The following is a 20,697-nucleotide window of genomic DNA, read 5'->3' as shown; positions in this document are numbered from 1 at the left end:
ATCTATACACAGCGCTCTCATAAGCCTTGTCTCCTTAGGAAAGCATGCTGGAATTTGATTGTTCTTATCTAAACAGATATTTTGCAAATGCTGCAGCTGAATACAAATCCTTGCACAGACTCAGCTGGAAATAGAGCTCAAGTCTCCTGATTCCCCATCAAATTCCCTTCGTTGCCACTTGCTGTGGGAGCGGAGCCCTAACATATGTTTGTGAATGTGAAAAATTGGAAAACATTGACAGCTAGAGTTTAAATAGTTCAGGGTGGAGAGTCAGCAGTCCTATCTGGGACTGTGCACACAGCTATGAGAGCATGTCACATCGGAGCGCTTCTCCACCCCAAACCAACAAATTTAGAACCATCCTCAAAAATAGCCAGGGAACAACGTATAATTGGTTTCACAGACAACACATTCCCATGCTGTGATTTATTTCGTAACGTCTAGTGAGTGTCATCACGCCGCACTCAAAGCCTTGGAGCTGGCATTCAGCAAGGGCCCAGAGAATGAAAATTACCAGTTTCCCCGATGAATCACCTCTTTGAAAATTCACCCTTGTGAGAATCCTGTGACTATTTAGAAAAAAAAAAAAAAAAAAGATATTACAAGCCTGAGTCTATCACTCATATAATTAGCCCTTTCTAGGTTTGATGTGGACAGGGCAGCATTCTTAAAGCACCATAAACACGGCCAGGACCAATAATGGCTCTAGAAATGAAGTGGAGAAGTTCTCACAATTAAGGTGGGGAATGAGGACAGCTACAGACGGGCACATAAATACACAGAAAGGCAGGTCTGTGTGCACTTCGTGGGCTCCGGTGCTGAGATACCTCCTGCACAGATCGCTTGGCTTGGACTAAAGACCTACCTGCAGCATGAAGGCAACAGGTGCCATAGTGCTTCTCAGCCTCCTGCTGCTCTCTTTCTTCTCGGGTAAGTGATCTTTTCCCTAGCCTAGGAAAAAAACAACCCAAACCTTTCCTGACAACAGCAAACTTTGGAGAGCCTTGAGCAGCCGATGACAGGCTTGAAGATAAAGCTGAGTGAGTAGAAAATATCCGTAGGACTCGCTCAGTCGTGTGACATATTTCCACTCCTCTTGTGCCTCCGCAGTGAATAACGCGGCAGAGGTGTCATTGGGAGACAGAGCGAGCAAATTCTACGCGGCTCTTTCAGCAAATGTACCAGAGCAGAGTGTAATTACGAATTTTTGGTACAAATGTTCACTGGAGAGTTTTGCTGAACCAGTTAGAGAAGAAACTCACTCACCTCAGGGTCATCAGCTCTTGTTCTGATCCTAAGCATCTTGGTATTTGGTGTTTTCCTGGGAGATGTGGAAACGTAATTAGATGAAAGTTTCGGCTTTCATTTACGTTGCAGAGAAAAGCTTGAAAATTAAATTCAGATATCCTCAAGGAGTCAGAACAAAGAGGGCAAATTAAAAGGATCCAGCATTTATTTATCTGGAGATTTACACATCTCTGACGATCTGGGGAAGCTGGGTGATGATTTTGAACATATAGGTCACTTCACTGTTATCAGTTGCTTGCATCCAGATGACCCAGCTCTGCAAGGTTTGTGGCGATGGTTACTGAAGAATGTACAGAACAAGAATTATTTATACTTGTTTTTCTGTGAATAATTTGCATAAAGAATTCACTTGAGAAAATTGCAAGCTGTGCATGGAGAAAGAGGTGAATTACTTTGTACGCATTATTCATTATGAAATATTCATCTGTCTCTAATTGAGTCTTAATTGGGACTGGGTTCCGTCAGAGTGCTGAAGCTTCCTTCCAAGGCCAGGCAGAATAGCAGCAAACTCTGTGATCTCTTGTAGAATAAACAGATGTCAAGAGACATCATCACAAAGTCTTGTGTAGCCACATGTAATATTTATAAAAACTATCTAATGATCTATTTTGTAAATAACGTGTGGATAGTCATAACAGTGACTTTACAATTAAGGCAGCCTGGCCTAACCTGAGGACATGATAAATACACTAGTACCAGACATCGAAGGGCAGAACAATTGGCAGAAGAAGTAGGGTGGGTTGATGGACGATGGTCTAGTTGACTGAGGGTTGGGTGAGATTTCCAACATGTGGGAGCCCGAGTGTCCTCCCATCTCCTGCCCCAGGTTCTCTCCTGCCCAGAGCCACCAGAGCAGCATCACAGCCCCCAGCAGCCCCCTGGCCCAGCAGGTATGGCCTTGTAGCCAAACCTCTGCTGCGCCGTGAGATGCTGGGTATTTGTCCCACAGTGTTGCGACCCAGATTCCGCAAATCTTCATTCAGTTCACCCTGGAGTGTCAGGCCCCCGCTTAGAGACATGGCAGGGCCGCCCTGTCCCGCAGCCGTGACTCAACCTACGTGCCCAACTGCAGTCTTTGCAGCGAAGAAATATAAAGAGGATGGACCAATTACCCTCAAGCCCAGAGCCTGTGGTTACAGCGGGTATTTTTGTGCTCTTACTGACCGGCACTGCCTGTTCTGCTCTGTATCACTCCATGACATCTCTTTGTATCTCATCTGGGATGAAGTCGTTCTGCGAGAGTCTCTGGGTTGTGCCGTGCTGGGGATGGCTGTAAAGCTGACCACAGGCTCTCCTTCTTCTTCACGGTACACTCTTCTTAGCAATACCAGCCATTTTCCTTGTAGACAATGAGGTGTGGGAGCCTAAAAGCCTTAAAAGTCATGATAGCTTCAGTATCTCTGTTGAGCGCAGCTCCGAACACAACGCGGTGGCTCACGTCCCCAGGAGCAGCTGCCTTCCAGGAGACAGGGTTGTGTGTCTGAGGTGCAGTTGCAGCTGAATGACTGATTACATGCTATTTTAGTACTGTTGTTCAAAAAAAAAAAGCAAAATACTGAAAAGCAATTCAGATAATGTATTTCCTGCCCCCTCCGCCGCCGCACAGGATGACGGAGTAGGAAAAACCTGGTGTATGTTTCACTGCAATTTGCATAAAGGGCTTGTAACTTTAGTTCAGCCTCTGTCAGAAAATAATGCTGATGTGTAAAACCTGTTTTATTTTTTTTATTCCAGATGTAGCAGGTCAAGACATTGAAGAGGTTAGTGCAGCTGTTTCTGCTTACCGAATCTGCATTTTCTAGAGGAATAGTTTTGTAACCGAGATCTTGGTGCCTGGTAAACAGTTTTTAATGTCTACTAGGAGCAGGTGGGTCCTTCCAAGAAGTCCCAACACTTTGTGGGGTTCGCTGGTGGACAGGGAATGATATGTGTGGCTGCATTAGCAAGTAGACCAGGGAAATTGATGGTTGGAGCAGCAAATCCTTCCCACGATCAGGTCTAGGGTGCTTGCACAGGGTTGTGTTTATACACGGCACCACTTTTGTCCACTTTGCTCCACTGTCTGATCTTCTCATGAAACAAATGAACTATTGAGAGTGTTTTTGATCCCCCTGCAACAAGGTCCATCACTGGGACTTGTCCAGAACAACATACCTGTACATTTCCTGGACACCATTTTTAATTCCCCAAAGACTCTGGTTTTCTCCTCCTTTCGCTGGGAAGGCAGACAGCTCAGTGAGCGCCAAGCTGAGAGCACGGTTTCGCAATATGCATGAAGCCATGCAGCGGTGAACTAACTTGGCGTCAAATACTTGAAAGAGCATCAGTGCTGACTCTTCTCCTACATGCCTAGGCTAATCCACTCCTGTCTTTGGGAGATCAAGACTCCTCCCAGGTGCCTACAGTTTCCCTCCTCAAACATAGGGCAAAAATTGCCATGAAACATTCTTTCTGCTCGCTTCCGACAGGGCTTTTTCGTTCTGTAAATAGGCAATGCTATCACTGCCACTTCAGCCCTCTTGTCAGAAAAAACATTGTATTAGTGACCTTTTATCACCGTTGGGAAGTGAAAGAAAGAGTATGGGAGTCCTGAAAGGTGTTGTTGGGTTTTTTTTTATTTCTTTTGCAGATTTGTAGAGAGTTTGTAAACAGAAGCGTGTACTGCACGAGGGAGTCCAACCCTCACTGCGGCACGGACGGCATCACGTACGGAAACAAGTGCGCCTTCTGCAAGGCAGTGCTGTAAGTGAAAGTAGAGGGGATCCAGAAAACAGAGGGAGTTGGCTCCGTTTCCACGTGTGTACCCGTGTTCTTCATGGAGTGGAGGCCCTGCATCCAAGCTGCTCCTTTTGTATGCACCAGCCCCTGAATCGTGCCGAGTGGAATATTTCCTCCTTGGAATGGAGCTGTGTGAATGCGAGTTAATTTTAATTCATTTCGAGGCTTTGCGCACTGCTGGTTGCCATGCCGAGGCGCAGCACGGGGCCCGGGAGGCAATTGCATCCCGCCCGTACCTTCTGCACACACTAAATCGATGCACGTTTCCCCTTATATGCCACAGGCTGCAGCTCTCCCTGCCCACACTTCTGGGTACTGAGAAGTGTCTGGAGGAACGCGGGAGCTGAGCCGTGCCAAATTATTCCTGAAAAGTCTGAATGGACTTTGAGGAACAAAATGCAATATCTCAGAGGAAGAACCCAAGTTTCTCCTTTTCCTGAGCTCTGCCACCTTTTTAAAGGAGATGCAATAGGAGCCACCACCCCTGGACTGAACGTGCTCACAAAACATCATTTTTTCCTTAGTGGTCCATAGCATTTGGTACACAATCAAGGCTGCCTTGTCCTGGGAGGAATCAGAGAAGAGCAAGGAGGGGAGAAAATGGCTTGATGTTCTCTGTGAGGCAGCAGGGTCAGCTAGCACAAGTAGGGTAAATGGTTCTGTTTGGGCGGATGAGCTCCTTGTCCCACACTGCTGTGTCTGTCACATGCTGCTTTGTCTAAGTCTGTCTTGCTCCTTCTACAGGAGAAGTGGAGGGAAAATAAGATTGAAGCACCTGGGGAAGTGCTGAGTCCTCACTGTTACCGAGCACCAGCAGCGGCCGCAGTCGCCTGAGCACAGGCATAAGAGCATCTTGCCCTCACCTCCGCCGTCTCTGCTCAATAAAATAAAACTCAGCACCATCCTTTGGCTGGATTCCTCTTTCCATAATGCCCAGAAAAGCGCTTCAATACTGCCATGCCAGAGCCTAATGCGTGGCTTCGCTATACTGTGCTATTACATCACCCTCCTCCTGGGAAGCAAGGCACTCCCTGTGCCGGAGCGGCGATTCCCACGGCTCCCACGGGCCGTGTTCTCCCGTCCCCAGCAGCCGTAGCTCTTCTGTCCCGTCCTGCCTGACAAATTGGCACATGCCTGCTGGGCAGCGCAACCGCTCGTGGGCTCCTGCCCGGCTCTCCCCATCGCAGGGGTGGGTGACAGCGGCCGCCTTTATTCTTTACCCATCCTCCATAGACATGTTCCTTCCTCTCTTGGAGGTTATTGTGGGAGGGTGACAGGAGAGCTGGTGAACAGCGTGACTGCATATGCCTCATCTCCTTTGGAAACCAGAGACAAACAAGCTGAGGCTGGGGAATATTGCTCCATTTAAGCCTGCGACGAGAAGATGGCAGGTGGAGGCTGGTTTTAGGCAGAAGCTGCGAGGCTCTTCTTTCCAAATCAGTCTCTTTCTTCTCCCTTCTAAGAGAACGCTTTGTCTTGGAAACTGTGAACTCACCAGCATTAGTTCCCTGCTGCCAAGTGTCTTCTCATGCTAATAAAATTATATTTAGAAGAGCACCAGATTGTATGAAGTGTCAATAATTATAAAAAAAATATATTCCCTGGAGGAGAAGAGCTGTGGGCTTCCTCTACCCACCTCTAGGATAAACTCTCCCTGAATCATACACAGACCTTGACTTTCTAGGCACAAGTATTTGTATTTATTTACAATTTTTAATGCTTGAAGACTTTATTCCTTTCTTTACTTTACACACTGCTGCCCTCTCTCTTCTTGGCACTAGCTGGAAAATCCTTCTTCGTGCAAACATGAGAAGATGAATTCTGTAGTCTCTCTCCATTCATTGTGCAAAATTCACACAGGGAAATACTTGTGGCATCCCCTTGTTAAAACATTGGCAGCAGATCAATGGGATACCAGCTTCTTCATGTCAAATGCTTAACTTTCAAAGGGAGCTTTAGATTTTATCAGGAGCCTCAGGGGCCAACATATTTTGCAAGCACCTAAACGCTGAGCACCTAAACCTCTGGACCTTGTTTGGACAGAGCTTGTGTGTTTGCCTATTGTGCCACGATCCGTGCTTTGAACTCAATTGGGGTGCAATGCCTAAGCAGAGAGGCCTTAGCAATGTGCTCAGCACACCTAACGCTGGCTTCTCTTTGGATAATTCACATTCACGATGCCAATTCTGGCAAATCCTTTGTCATTTGATAACTTCACAGGCAGCGTGCAGGCGGCAGCCCGCCAGCAGTTGAACCACGCAGGCAAAACTCCACGTTGGCTGGTTTGGAGCTTCTCTCGGACCAGCTGCCTTCGATCCTCACATTTTTCCCATCCCAGCCTACCGGCTTCTTGCAAAATCTGCCACCTCTTGGAAGCAGACTAACCTTCTCTGTGGCCCAAGCTGTACAGCCAGTGGAAGTGCACTTGTTTGGTTTCGAATTCAGATGTTATATTGATAAACTCAACAGTAAGACATCCAGAACATGGATGAGATTGAGGGGAGCAAGAAGCACCTCCTGCACAAGGACAAGTGGTCATGAAGGGTGCATTGGGAAAGTGGGAGGACCTTCCTCATCAATCCTCCTGCTCAGAGCAAGATGACCTCCACATTTCCTCTCCTGCCCGAGACCTGCAATGATCCTGGTACATTGCACGACACTGGAGCAGCACCATATTTAGGGCACAGGAGGAAAAAGACCCCATTGTTAGGACGGAAAGCAACATTTTAATGAGAGAGGGGGTACAAGACATCTTTGTGCCTGAGATGGCACTCAGTAACTCCAAAAATCTCACAGGATATTCTCATATCTAATCCTTTTAACCTGGAGGTTGAGATAACAAGAAAACAGAAACTGCAAGAGTTTGCTATTTGATAACCATCCTGTATTTTGCTCTTCAGTGCAAATAGTGACTAAAAAAACTCTGTACCTCTACAGACCCAACTACCATCTCCTCCACCTGTGCCAGGGAAGGGGGGAATGTGAGTCATCTCCACAGAGGCGATGATTTCCCCCAGTTAGGGAAACTTCCCAAAATTTCCTCCCCTGGGAGAGGCCAAGAGAGGCAGTGTCACACCAAGTGAAAAGCTTCTGTCACGGTCCATCCTTCTGGCTGAGCGGGCACATCGCTCCGGTTAACCGAGACAGTAGTGATGCTCCGCTGGTGCCGGGTCCGTTCAGTCTCGGTGTCAGAGCACCGTGCTCGCCTGCGCGGCATGGCTGATGGATGCCAGGGCAGAAGCGTGGCAGTGGCCACAGGCTGTCCAGCCTGAGATCCCATCTGTGTCTGGCTGCCTTCCCACACCCGTAGCAAACCAGAAACCAAACCTTCAGCCACTGCTTCTCCTTTGATTTTCTTCCTCAGCCTTTTAAGATATGTTGTGTTTTGGATGTTGGTTGTTTTTTTTTTTTTGACAGCTTTGAGAGGTGCATGAGTCATGGTACATTTGAGATCTCTCTTCTATTAGATAACATGAACATCTTCACAGCTTTTTCTCTCCCTGGGGAGGAAGGGGCAGAGGCTGAGTGGGAGCTGCCCCAGCATCGCAGCCGCTGCCAAGATCTGCCCTTCACATCTCACTCAGCCTGCCATGGCAGTTAAAATAATGGGAGAATTACATTTGTGTATGGTTGCTCTCACTGAAAGGACGAGGTTGCTCACAGCTGAGCACCCTTCCGTGACAGGGCTATGCACATGGCAGAGGGGCAGGATGTATTTCCATCTCACAGCTTCACTCTGCTGGTGATGCGGCTGATACATTACTGTGTCCAGGCTCTTGGCCCATTTAACTTGTGTGCTCCACCGCTTCCTCCTCCTCCCCCAGCACAGGCACGTGTCACTGTCGCAACTCAGTTGAATCTTCTGTCCTACTTTTTTCCCTTGACATTCACAGTGTTTGACAAGGCTTTTCTAGCTGCCATGGGATGATCTTAGGGTGGTGGTGCTAACTGCAGGGTTCCCACAACCCAGCTGTGGAGGAAGCTCTGGACTTGGGTGATCATTCCAGTTCACCCTCTTTTCCCTAAGACAGGGCAGGCTGGATTAGGTTGCAAGGGACATTGGTCCAACCTCCTGCTCATGGTAGAGTCAATTCCGAGGTCCTATCAGAGTGCTCAGGGTTTATCCAGTCTAGTGTTGAAAACCACCAGGGACGGAGGATGCACAATCTCCCTAAGATACCTGTATCAGGGTTTGACTGTCATCATGGTAAAGAAATTTTTCCTTGTATTCAATTTCAACCTCTTTTCTTTCAACTGTCTCATCTCCAAGCTATGCACTACCATGAGGAGCCTGGCTCTGTCTGCTCAGTAACCTCCTGTAATCACTGGCAGGCTGCTGTTATGTTCCCCTGGAGCCTTCTTCTCACCAGGCTGAATAAGCCCACCTCCCTCTGCCTCTTCCTGCAGATCAAATGCTCCAGTCCCCAACTTTCTTGGTGACTCTCCACTGAACTTTCTCCAGTTTTTCAATGCCTTTCTTGTGTTTGTGGGGGCCAAAACTGAATACGGGAGGGAAGGTTCAGCTATGGGAATACGGGAAAAATTGTTCAGGGAGGAGGTGAACTACTAGTTCAGTAGCATTATTGCAGGGGACTGAAAATATGTGGATGGTTACAGTTGCAGGGAGCAGCAGGAGGGTGTCAGCATATATTGGGTCCTTTAAAGATTAGAGAGCAGCTGAGCCTGCTCTGGGGTAGAACAACTCCCAGGTGCTGGGAATCAGCCAACAATTCCCCCCATCACAGTTGTGGGACTTAAATAGGAGCCCAGGAGAACTGGTTGACTGTTTTTACTGACTCCAGAGCAAAGAGAAGGTGAGGAGTTTGCTTTGTGATGTAAGTTTTAGTGTTTGTTTGGGGTTTTTTTGGTCAGTGTTTGTTTTGTTTTAGTTTGGTGGTGGTGTTTTTTTGTCTCCTGAAATAAGCAGTGTGGTTTAGGAGCTTCTCATCAGAGTAGCTGCAGTAACTGGGGCTGGTCTTGGCATCTTATCAGGCTGCTCTAAAACTGCTGGGGAAGGCTTATAAAATGCATGTGGGAGACAAGGGTTACTGCAGTACATAAAGAGAGAACAGGGGGAGGCATAAGATATATCCCCATAGAAAGGGAGGGGTCACATAGAGTTGCTTGTTTTAAAGCTCCAGTGATGAGATAGTGCTTTGAGGCACCTCTTCGGCTTGGATACCCATGGGGTGGTGGGGGACCAGAGCTTCAATGAAGTCATAGGCCTCTAGAGGAAACAGGGCTTTGGCAAGGCTTCAACTGGGATTTGGCAGATAAAGTAAAAACAGAGCTTCTTCTGGGCCTGCCCTGAGCAACCTGAGGCTGGCTCCAAGCAACAGCTTCAGCACTTGTAGCATAGTTGGACCTAGGACCCAGTTTGTGGAATATGGGTTTCCTCAAGATATGGAAGAGGTGGCAGCGCTGTGTAATACAGTGCTTCTCCTTCCGAACTAAAATTGCTCAATTAGTTGGGAGTGAACAGAAATGTCTGTATCACGGCAAGGGCTGGCTGTGACACTTTCAGCCTTCATCCTAAAGAATGTTGTGCCCGTCTTTGGTGGGATGATCTTATGGAGTCATCTATGACAAAACCATCATCTGCCCGGGCCTGCCCTGTAAACGCACCCTCCTGTCACCCTCCCTTTCCAGACGTTCCCTTAATTCTTACTCACAGTTACAACCACCGAACAGATGCTCCGATATTTTTTTTTTTCTCTGATGATGAAGATGACCCATTAATCAGGAGCCAGCAGGGGCTGCAGCAGGTCCCTGCGCAGCTCCCCGCTCCCAGGCGGGGCCGCCGGTGCCCGGCGGGCGGGGGCCGGTGCGGAGCTGCGGCCCGTTCCCGGGCGTCGGGCTCCCTCTTGTGACGGCCGGGACGGGCACCGCAGCGCCGGCTGCCCCGGGTCGCTGACCGGTCCTGGCTGGGGAGATGCTCTGCTCTTGCTAGACAGGCTCGTTTTGGAGAGGGGCCATGGCTGTGCCGACCCTCTGGAGAAGGCCGCTCTGCGAGAAGGAGCAAAACGCCTTCCCGTGGTCCTAACGCTCTGCAGGGACGTGGCCCGGCCACTGCTGAAATCTTGCTGAAAATGCGAAGTGCCACCAGCAGAGCTGTCCACAAACTGCAGTAAAGTTATTTACCCCCAGAGACTTGCAAGTTCCTGGGATTGCAGCACCCGTCCTCTCGTCAGGACGGGTGTCTGTATCAGCCTGATTTTGCTGAGCCCAGCAGCTGTTCTCGCAATGGATTACACTGACAGATCCGTGCAGGGAGGCACTGGCACTGTGACCTGTCCCAGTAAATTGCTTCTGTTTGTTACTTGTGCCTCAGCTCTCTCTCCTGACAGCCGTTCTCCTCTTCTCCTGAGACTGCTGCTGGGCCAGGGTGCTGGGAACAAGTTTCCTGTGCTCTTGCAGGGCCCTTCAGCTCTCATCAAAGAGCTCAGGCACAGAGCTCAGTCTCAGCTTGTCCCCTTGGTATGACAGATAAAAGGTAGTTCTGATCAATGACTTCCTTGGCCTGAGACTGCTCAGGCTGCTGTCCTCCCCAGGGCATTGCCCACCTCTCCTGCAGACACTGGAGGAAGAGGTTTGGGAGCAGACAAATGCAGCTGAGATGAGCTGAGCTTTGTACGTCTGGGATTTGGGGAGAGCTTTTCAGTTGTGCTGTTGCTGGATGTGAATACTGAGATTCAGGATCAGTGGTGGGACTCCAGGTGTGACACTCACTCAGCTTTTCACTGAACCCAGCCGAGGTTTGGACTCTGCCTCTGGGAAGCTCTTCCCCTTTGTTAATGCTGCAACAAAGGAGAAAGCTGCTGCCTGCCCTTGTATCGGAGCAGCTGTGGCGTGGCACAGCTGTAGAGTTGGTGCAAGCCCCCTCTCACAAACAGGGTCTCAGAGGACCTTCTGCTGTTTGCTGTTGTGTCTTGGTGGCCTGTCCAGCACCTGCTGACCCTCTGGGATGATCCAGGCCTTGGTGGTGTTTCTCCAAGGCCTGACAGGACGATGATGATGCTCCTCCTCTTGTGAGCACATTGCGGAGCGGTGGATGGGGCAGAGTGCAGTACCGAAGATGGACACTGGATGCTGCCACAGACCGGGCGGTTTTTTCAGGGGTACCGTGCTGCTTCAGCGCAGTTCAGCTTTGAGCTTCTGGAACCGGACCGTGATTCTTGCTACGTGTTTTTTTGTAAAGCCCCAGCTCCTGAAGTGTAGTTATTAGGTGAGACCTAAACTTCTACCTTCCTAAAAATATATGGGTTTTTTTAATAGTTTAAGTCCTTCTAATATAAGGTCAAATCATGATTCAAGGAGAAGGCTGATAAAACTCAAAGATAGAATAACAATTTTTTTTAAAAAAAATCAGCATGATATTTTATTGCAGGGTATACATACTTCCAGTGGACTAAATCCCAGGCCTTGTTTTGTCTGCTAGTCTGCTTAGCCCTGGGTCATGTCATGCAAACACTCACTCGGTAGTTCCAGGAGCCTGGCAGATGTCGCAGGTGTCGAGATAAAAATGTGACCTTCCTGCCAAGCTCTGATAACAGCCCTTATTCCTGCCTCTGCAGGGATCTGCTCCTTCAGCTGCTCCAGTTGCAGTAGTGTTGCAGCCCTGCTGTTGGCATCAGCCTCTGCCTTGAGACAGCCCTGTATCTCGACAGGGACCTTAGGAGTCTTTGACATAACAGGTGCTGTATTTCCTCTTTGGCTTTTTGGATGGGGGGAAAAAAACCCTCAAAAATTAAAACAGGAGCTTTTGCAGGTGCATGTGCTTGTTCCTCCCTGTTTGGCCAAGCTTTGCCATCCTCACTGACACCCCTGGGGCAGGTGGCAACACCTCACAGCCTGTATTTAACATGAATTTTCAGATGCATGCATATCTGCTCACTGCTCAAAAAAAACCCGTGTCTGTTGTGATAACTTGTTGCCAGCCCCAGTGCTGCACTCCAGGGAATAGGCTCTGTTCCAGAGTGTGCAGCACGAGGCATCAGATGGGCACGGACAGTGAAGGGCAGGTAGACCCGGGTGGTGGCAGAAGGAACTGTTCATATCCCAGCTGCAGGCAGACTGTGGTCATACCTTTTGTAAGAGGCCTGTGGGTAGCTGTGGGGAGCTCACCCTGGAGCTGTAGGGGAATCAGTCATGTTTATTTGGAAACCTGGAAATGAAGTAGCTATTCCAAGAGTCAGTGGGACAAGGGAGCTCCTGTTCTTCCTGCCTGGCTATGGGACTCTCTCCATGGGCACATGGGGAAATACTGAATCAACGTTAGCAGGAACACTTGGTACTTTATCAGCACTGAGGACCAGGGTGCTTTCCAGCCTGTGCTGTCCAGCTGCGAGGGGCGGTGGGGTGACCCTGCCCTTAACCCAGGACCGTACTAGCCATGGCTGGTGACACCAGGACTTGTGTTTGTGACACCACTTTTACTGTTGACTTGGCTATAACAATAGCTGTATCTGGTAGGTTTTTAAAACTAGGATTCTGCTGCAGGCCCCCAGCAGATGACGTGGAGCTCCCCTGGTAGAGCCAAGAAGGAGAAACAGCACAGGTGGGATGGGTCCTGGGGAGCTTTGCTGCCCTTGCTGTCATGGAAAGAAGCAGTTAGGGGTTGAGGGAGGTGGCAGGGAGCCCCTACGGGAAAGAGAATAATGGTTAATGTCCTGTAATATGCAGCCCATGCCCTGCTTCATAACTTGATTTTTATAGTGATCTTGTGGGAAAAGGTATTACGGAGGAAATAGTGATAAACTTCCTTTCTTCTTTCTGGAAACTGGAAGTCAATATAGGACAGGGATAAAGGAAAATGTAAGGAGCAGATAAAACCCCGTATACCATGGTGGGGAGAGCTGTTTATGTGGATGTACAGACAGCCCTTGCGGTGGAAAAGCTATTTAATCAGCTGAACTTGGAGGCAGAAAACACTGGCACAGCTGTGCATACCTTCATGCTACAGAAAATATGAAAGTGTTTCTATTCCCAAATAGATTGGGCAACGTTGATGCTTCTTGCATAAAGTCAAATTCAGTAAGCCGAGTCCCTTCTGGGGCAGTGAGGGTCAGGTGGGCCAACGTGTGTACAGCTCAAACGTTCAGCTTTGACCGATCAAACCTCCCCTCCCCTGAAAGCGTATCCACGCTGTTGAGACAGGAGGTGTGACAAGGTGTAATTAGAGATGAGCCTCAACCCCTGCCCTCTGCAAATGAATAGCCCTCGGTGATGGTACTTTGTTAATGAGAATGAAGTGAAAAGCACTTCAGCTTCCCTGCTGTGCTGTGGCTCTCACTGTCCTGTTGCTGCTGGAAAGGCGATGGAAATACGAGAATCAGAGTACCATGGGGCCTTATCGTTTAAAAAGATGGAGTGTGAGACTTGGGGACAGGTATGGAGTCAGTGAGAGGATGTCTAGGGTAGAGGAGCAGCCTCGTGGTAAAGTGCCTTGACAACAAGCAGGAAAGCTGGGCTTCTTGGGACAGTCAGAGGCTGTCTATGCCCTCCCAGGTAGTGGTGACCCTAAAGGGCTTTGCTGGATTTTCTGTGTTGTAGGTAAAGGTGAGTGGCTGCACTGAGACTGGGAATTAAAATGAGTGGAAGCCTCCCTGGGGGTTTTGTGGCTGTGGCCTTTGTCTAGCAATAGCAGAAGGTCTGGGACACTAGACGTGGGAATGAAAGCAGATGGTCATGGGGAGATGAGTGTCCATGTCACTCTGCTCTAGGACATGACTGTGGGTATGGACCTCTCTGCCCAGCTACTGCATCCCTGCCAAGGGATGCACCCCTGCAGCATGAGCAAGGGCTGGGGGGAGGCCAGGCCGGCATGGTCCTGTGGACACCCCTCCAGCCTTGCTCTCTTGCTTTCAGGACACATCTATGTTGTCTTCAGAATGTCCTGTCGCAAACATATGTTTTATTACCACTTGGGCACAGGAGAGAGCGTGCTGATCCATGGGGCAAGGAACAGTTTGGGCAAATACATGTGCTGCCAGGTTCTTGTAGTAGGGCTGGGGAGGCTGTTTGACACTTGGCTGCTTGAACACCCTGCCTGGTGCTGTATTTCTTAGGTAAGATAAGGTCACTCTTGTGCCGTCTCCCACCTCCGCAAAGCCGTTGCATGTTAATTGGCTCTGGCAGAAGCTTTAGCTCAAAAGCTCCTGTCTGGTTTCCTCCCCAGTCTTTAGGGCTTTGCTGCTGTGCATGTCCTATGCCCAGCCCAAGGCTTCTGCTCAAGCCTCCGGAAAGGCAAGATGGGAGAGGTGTGTAAAGCTCAACTGACCTTGGGAAAGGTTCACCAGAGCTGGAAACTCTGCCCATAAGTCTCCATTGGCCCTGCTTACTGCCTAAATAGTCTGATAACTTAGTGCTATTGCTGCCCTCTGGCTTGATTCAAGTTTCTTTCGAGGTAACACTGTGACTTTCTTTTTTCCTTTCGTAGTTTCTGGAATTGTGCCCTGTACTTGGCTGAGTCATGCTCTGTGGGTCTGTAATTATCTTTGTTGCTTACATATCCATTAAGGGATTTTATATGTTAATCTCACAAGATCTACTGCTCATTTTCATGTTTTCATCTCTCTGCTGCCTGTAACCTCTGCATGCAACTTGCTGGGTTAACTGCAGGGCAAGCAAAGATGAGGACAAGCATTTCTCCATGCTGGTCTCTCCCCAGCTCACCTGTACTCTGACCCCCAGCTGTGCCGACGGGCTCCCAGCACCCATCTGAGGCTTCTGGACCAGGACCCAGCTGCGGGGCTCTCAGCATGCACACTTCAACACATCTTTCTGTGCACTGGAGAGTAACGAATGGTTCCACATCGGTGACGTAAGTTTAACTGGACAATTATTTTATAGCATGTCTAAGGTTAAAACCCCATAAACTGTCGTATAACTTGGTCAGGGATTGCTGTAACGAGTGAGAGACAAACCATGAATTTAGTTTCAACAGTGACAACAGTACCATCTCAATGCTGCACAGGTGCATTTCGGTTCCATGAAACCATATGCTATATAGTTTACTAGTTGCAGAACTAAATCTACCTAAATTTACTTGGTTTTGGTCTGTCTAAAGGAAGTATCTTTTCAGGGGGTTGTTTGACATTTTTCAGTGAAGCAACAAAACCAATGATATCAGATTAAGGAAAAAAATTCACTTTAAGTTACTTAAACTCTTAAAATTCAGGACTACTTGCACATACAAAATGCAATGTTTCAATTCTGTTTAAAGAAGTCAGAATTTTCAATTATTTGCCTGCTTTCTTCCAGCTGCAGCTACTCACTAAATTCAAACAAAGTAATTTAATAGCTTCTGAATGTGTTTGCCTCAACTAATTTACTATTCTTGGGGGTGGGGATATTGCTGAGATGTAATTAAAAACCCACCTGTATCTGAAGCTCAGAATTTCTTTCTTTTCAAGTGTTAGACACAAATCATTTAGGTTTTGATTTGTTACCTTTTGTTACAGAGAAAGGCTTTACAATATACCTGTTATGTCTAGACACATCTGTAAGAGACTCATCAGATTTTTTTTAAAAAACACATCACTTTATCATTTTCATCTCCAAGGCAGTATAATACACTTCTCCAAAAATGTGCTCATTTTGGTCCTGATTCAAGAGATATCCATCATTAGGACAGCAGAGGGACCCAAAAGTCACACTGGCATCAGTCGCACTTTAAGCGAGTGCTTGAAATTCTGCTCATGCTCACCTCCCGAACTGGTGCCTGCGGTTTTCGCTACTCTCAAATGTCACATAGCTATGTATGGCATAAAATGTGGACTGAAAACAGAAAGTAGAGTAGGGAATCAATAAGCCTTGCAAAATACAATTCTAGAGCCATATCACCTTGCCCTAGGAAGCACAGTATCAAAAGTTTTACTAGAATTTGTTAATAATTTAACATTATTCTTCCTGTGCCACCATTTGTTCTTCCAGTATGACCCAAACTAGGGGAAAACACCTGAGGAAGAAAGTTTGATGCTTACCAGGGAAGCTCTTGGCTTGTAACATGTCAATAATGGACAAAACTCATCAAAGCACTCGGTTGTTACAATAGCACAGCACGCCGCCTCCTATAGAACGTTTAGAGCCCACTGTGCCAATGAAGCACAAATTGAGAGACATATGTCCATACCAAGAAGCTTTTAAGAAATAAGGGAAAAATTCTAGAGCACTGAAAAAAAAACAAAGGCAGGAAGGACGTTTTTAATCTTCAATATTACCATGGGAACATGCTCAGAAACATAACTCTTGAGTGTCAAAGTTGAGCTTGTTCAAATTTTTTGTTAATCTGTGGACATTTCCTCCAATATGGAACAATTTAACCAGCTTTTTTGGACAGCCTGTGAATCAGCCACTCATGCCCAGCTGTCTGGCTCTGTGGTCTGTGTTCAGGAAGAAGAGTTGCAAATCCAACTCAAGATCCAGGGGTTGGTCTTGCAGCAGGTAGAACAAAATCTCAGGTCAGACTGCTGGAGACAAAAATCCTGATCAAATCTGAAGGTTGAGATGTTTTGCTTGAGCATTTGTATTGAACTATGACTTCTTTGACTGAAGTTCTGACCCAGAGCTTGACTTGCTGTCCTCTCAAGAGCAACATAAATAGTGCAGAACAAGGCTTTCACTGTTAAATAACAAATGCTTTAGCACCACAGGTGACGATATATTTTAGTCACTAAAAATCTGATGCAATAACCTTAGTGTTTCATAATACCAAAGTCAAAATCTTCTGGGATGTTGCAAGGGAAGGAGGGGATGTCACTCAGCAACAGTGACCACACAGGCTCTGCTCCAGGTCACCCAGTCCTGTCACACACAGGAGCTGCAGCCAGCCCTGGCCCCTGCCATGGTGAAAGTGGTAAGAGTTGTTCTTTTCTGATATATAAACACCTTGGAAAATAGTGTTATGAGAGCAGTGGGTGCGCAATTCCAACTAGCTAGTTGAAACAAGAGGGGAAAAAAAAAAAACCAACCCAACAAACCAAAACCAAACTTTGAATCAAGAGTTAATGATGTACTTTTTCTTTGCTGTGCCCACCACCCCATTTGTAGTGCCAAGAGCATTATGATTTGAAAACAAGCTCCCTTTGACTTGTACCCATTATTTCTTAACAGAAAATGAATTGGTGGGAAAACAATCTGCTAGGAGAGATATAGAAATTAATGGCATGGTGTTGTACGTGTCTGTGTGGCAGGGAAATATGCCAATCTCTGCACAGACTCCTGAGAACTAAATGAGCATCCAAGTGCTCGCAGTATCAAAGCAGCATCAAAGGATCTCCAGAGATGAACAAACTTCATAAATAACGAAGCTCAGGGATGTATAAGAAAGTTCATCAGTATACAAATAGTTCATTTTGAAATCCTGTATTACAAAACACCACCAGAAAAGGGCCAATGCATGAATGGTGACATTGAGGCCTCGTGTGATTATCAGGGATCTAAAAGGTAATAGGCAATTGCAGTGTAGAGGGTTTGGAGTGGATAATACAGCTGGGCTGGGAGATAAAGGTCTAAGAAAGACAGTGCTGTCCAGCAGATAAGACTGGGAGCGTCAACCTTAGCACTGTAAGGCATCACAGACATTTTTCACCATTCTCTAGGAAAACCTAAATAAACCAAAATCATTCCTCTCTTGCCATGAGGTGGTTTTTCCAGACTTTGAATCTTTTGAGTTGCTTATACCTAAAACAAGTCCTGATTGGAGAAGAGCCCTTTCAAAGCACAGCTGTCAGTACAGTACTCTGGTCAAACTTATGGCTGCCACAACATGCTGCTAATATTACTTACACAAGAAACTCGTAATGTTTGAAAGATACACCTTGTCTTCTCCAGGATAGATCAGTATTTTTCTCTTCTAGTCCTGTTATTCTCTCCCTCAATGTTTCGTTTTCACTAAAATCTTTCTCCATCAATCCTCCAGCCAAAGCACTTCATTGGCCACCCTACACGGGGTGCAGCGGTCACCCACACTGACACCGGCTCACATCTGCCATGACTGCTGCGATGTCAGTAGCGAAATGTCAGAGGATTCCGCTCTCTAACACCTCTTCATCCAGCATTTCTGCTTTTAAACAGCTTTAATGAATCAGGAAAACTGTTTACTTGTCTTTACCCCCTGAAATACAATCTTTACCTCGGCTTCACCTTATTGGTAGAAAGAAAGTATTCAGCACTTCTCTCATCAGTCTTAAATACATCCTGAACAGACAGAGCGGAAAATTGTCTTAAACCCTTTGGCATCCACTTGCTGTCAGTTGCACGTCAAGTCAGGAATAAAAATTGGCAACTAGCTGTAGGTTTCACAGTTATGCAGCAGGATTTGTGGAGCTGAATTTGCAGTTCAGTTCTTGGCTTCAGCCGTCACTCCGTGTACCTCTGGTGATGAGCGTTTGTGCCACAGAGAGGCATTAGAGTTGTCAGATATCCAGAGCTTTACAGAAATAACTTCATTTTTAAACGGACTGTCTCCTTTGGGATGACTAACCAGATAGAACAACATACAAAATACTTGACATGTACTGGGAGCCCAGTACAGTCTCTGACACGTTAAAATATTTGGAATATTTCAGATTCCATTTAATGCTTCTCGAGAATTTTGCAGGAGAGTAAATTATAAGCTCTATAATTAAGCCACACGCTCCCTCTTTTTGGTTATGCTTTAATCCTATTTCTTTTAACCGAGATTGTGAAAGGCATTTATCAAATACTTCTCAGGGACCTCAATATAATCTAAAAGGAAACTAAAAGTTAACAGGGAACAAGGCTTTAAACTTTGCTGTTGATAGTTATTCCCAAGGTTTAACTATACTTTGGATATAAAGACAGGGCAAAACTGCCTTCCCTATTAAAAAAGAGAAACAAAGAATCAGCAGAGGTGTTTGCCTCTGAACTTATGAGCAATGAATACATTATTTAGGGGTTAAGCAGAAAAGTAGCTCTTTATCCTTGCAGTTATACTAAATGCTGGTGTTTTGACACAGAATCATGTTGTATGTAAAGCCAGAATCAGAATTTGGCACAGAATCACGTTGTATGTGTGTCACATAATAAAAACATGAGCTGTCCTGCTTTGGCCAAAGTTCCACCTCTCAGTGGTCAAAGAGGAGCACATGGGCTTGGCTGCTATGTGTGACCCACTCTCATCTTCTTGAGTGCCTGCAATTCTTGTATTAAGGACATTAGACCTTCCCAGCCTATTCCCTTCAGCATCTGACTATGGACGTGTTCATGAAGTTGTCTTAACTCCTTTCTGAATCTGCTGATGCCACCTGCCTCCACAACAAACTGTGGCAACAAATTCCAGGAGATTGCTACCTGCTGCTCTTAACATCAAGCCACTCTCCTATTCTTTGGAGTGACTCCTCATTCTAGTATTGTGGCATCTGGTGAACATCAGTTTTGCACTTGCCTTATCTAAAGCTTCACGATTTTATAAACCTTGGTCAGGTCTCAGCCAAGTAAATCACTGCAGCATTTTTAGAAGATAGCCAGTAAAATACACAGGCTTCTTTTGCAAATAAATATTTAAAAAAAAAAAGTCAAATTGCAAGACTAGTCTTCAAACAAAAATTATGGTAAGGAAAACGTTAGTCATAAAAGATAAAATGACTTGTCAGCAACAGCTATGTGTTACCATCGCATTGAGATCACACTCTCACATATTGCAGCTCATCTTATAAAATATTTGAAAGGAGAGTGTACATCTACTTCAGATTAGCAAATACTTTGAAATTCTGGGATGAAATCCTAGTGTCACTGAAATAAAAAATTAAGATTTATTTTTTTAAAATGTTCCTGTATAAAGCAAAAGAAAGGTATATTGCTTGTTCACTATAAAACTTGTGTTTGTGTGCCAACTTTTTGGCATAAAAAAACTCATATGCTTTTTGTATGAGCAAAAAGTTATGGGCACATGTGTAAATACATTCCCTTGGTTCCGTCTTCTCTCTCTGGCCAGCATAACAAACTCTATAGGTGATGCAAGTGCAATGCCTTGATTTCTTTCAATTACTTAAATGGAAAGGTGCTCTAGTACACCATATACCAGTCCTACATTCCAGTATCTTTGCTACTGCAGCCTTTTTACATAAAGGATCACTGTTGTAACCTCAGGGACTATATCTGCACTGTATGTATGTGAGTGAGTCAGTCTTCTACTTTGGAAATCAGGTCTGGGAGATAAAACTTCAGAAATTCATCCTCCGTACTTACCTAAACCAAAGATTTTTATGCATCAGGTTTCTGGTTTACTAGTTTAAAACACAGCTTGGGTTGGCACTAAACTGTAAAGAGCAGCGGATAAGAAACTGTATATTTTCTGACAGGTCATTGAGCCGGAGCCTAACGTGCTCATCTTAACAGCTCATTTGTGTCTGCTGTCCTGACATTCTGACATTTGCTGTCAAGGTTCCTTTCCCAGGCAGCCAGGCGCTGCGCTATTCAACACCACTGCCCTAATCTGCACAGGCACATACCAGTCTCTTACTTAACTACTGATGCAAAACTGGTGTCTCTGGAATCCAAAGAAACACCTCAAAAAAAAGAAAATGAAGATTATCAATGGCTTCTCTGTTATGCAAACTAGATAACGGAGACAGCACACAACACAAA

The 20,697-nt window shown here is 46.4% G+C and overlaps 1 protein-coding gene across 2 annotated transcripts; it reads left to right on the top strand.

The window, feature by feature from the left end:
- Nucleotides 1-872: 872 nt before the first annotated feature.
- LOC104375306 (serine peptidase inhibitor Kazal type 6) lies at nucleotides 873-4,876 on the top strand. Of its 2 annotated transcripts, none has more exons than XM_009981616.1 (4): nucleotides 873-930; nucleotides 3,043-3,068; nucleotides 3,938-4,050; nucleotides 4,831-4,876. In XM_009981616.1, the coding sequence occupies exons 1-4, from the start codon at nucleotides 873-875 to the stop codon at nucleotides 4,874-4,876; spliced, it is 243 nt and encodes an 80-aa protein (XP_009979918.1). The 2 variants fall into 2 exon arrangements, with proteins under 2 accessions (XP_009979918.1, XP_086477855.1); XM_086621729.1 differs by having other exon boundaries at nucleotides 3,037-3,068.
- The last annotated feature ends 15,821 nt before the right edge of the window (nucleotides 4,877-20,697 follow it).

This window comes from Tauraco erythrolophus, chromosome 16 (assembly GCF_009769465.1).
Source record: "Tauraco erythrolophus isolate bTauEry1 chromosome 16, bTauEry1.pri, whole genome shotgun sequence".
NCBI lineage: Eukaryota > Metazoa > Chordata > Aves > Musophagiformes > Musophagidae > Tauraco > Tauraco erythrolophus.
Note: the sequence above shows the minus strand (reverse complement) of the source record. Positions and strands in the feature narration are given on the sequence as shown.

Bases quoted from the DNA above. Each gene is read 5' to 3' on its own strand.
- LOC104375306 (XM_086621729.1), top strand. From the start codon at position 873: ATGAAGGCAACAGGTGCCATAGTGCTTCTCAGCCTCCTGCTGCTCTCT. The intron at 3,069-3,937 runs GTTAGTGCAGCT...TTTCTTTTGCAG, and splicing joins CAGGTCAAGACATTGAAGAG to ATTTGTAGAGAGTTTGTAAA. The intron at 4,051-4,830 runs GTAAGTGAAAGT...CTCCTTCTACAG, and splicing joins GCCTTCTGCAAGGCAGTGCT to GAGAAGTGGAGGGAAAATAA.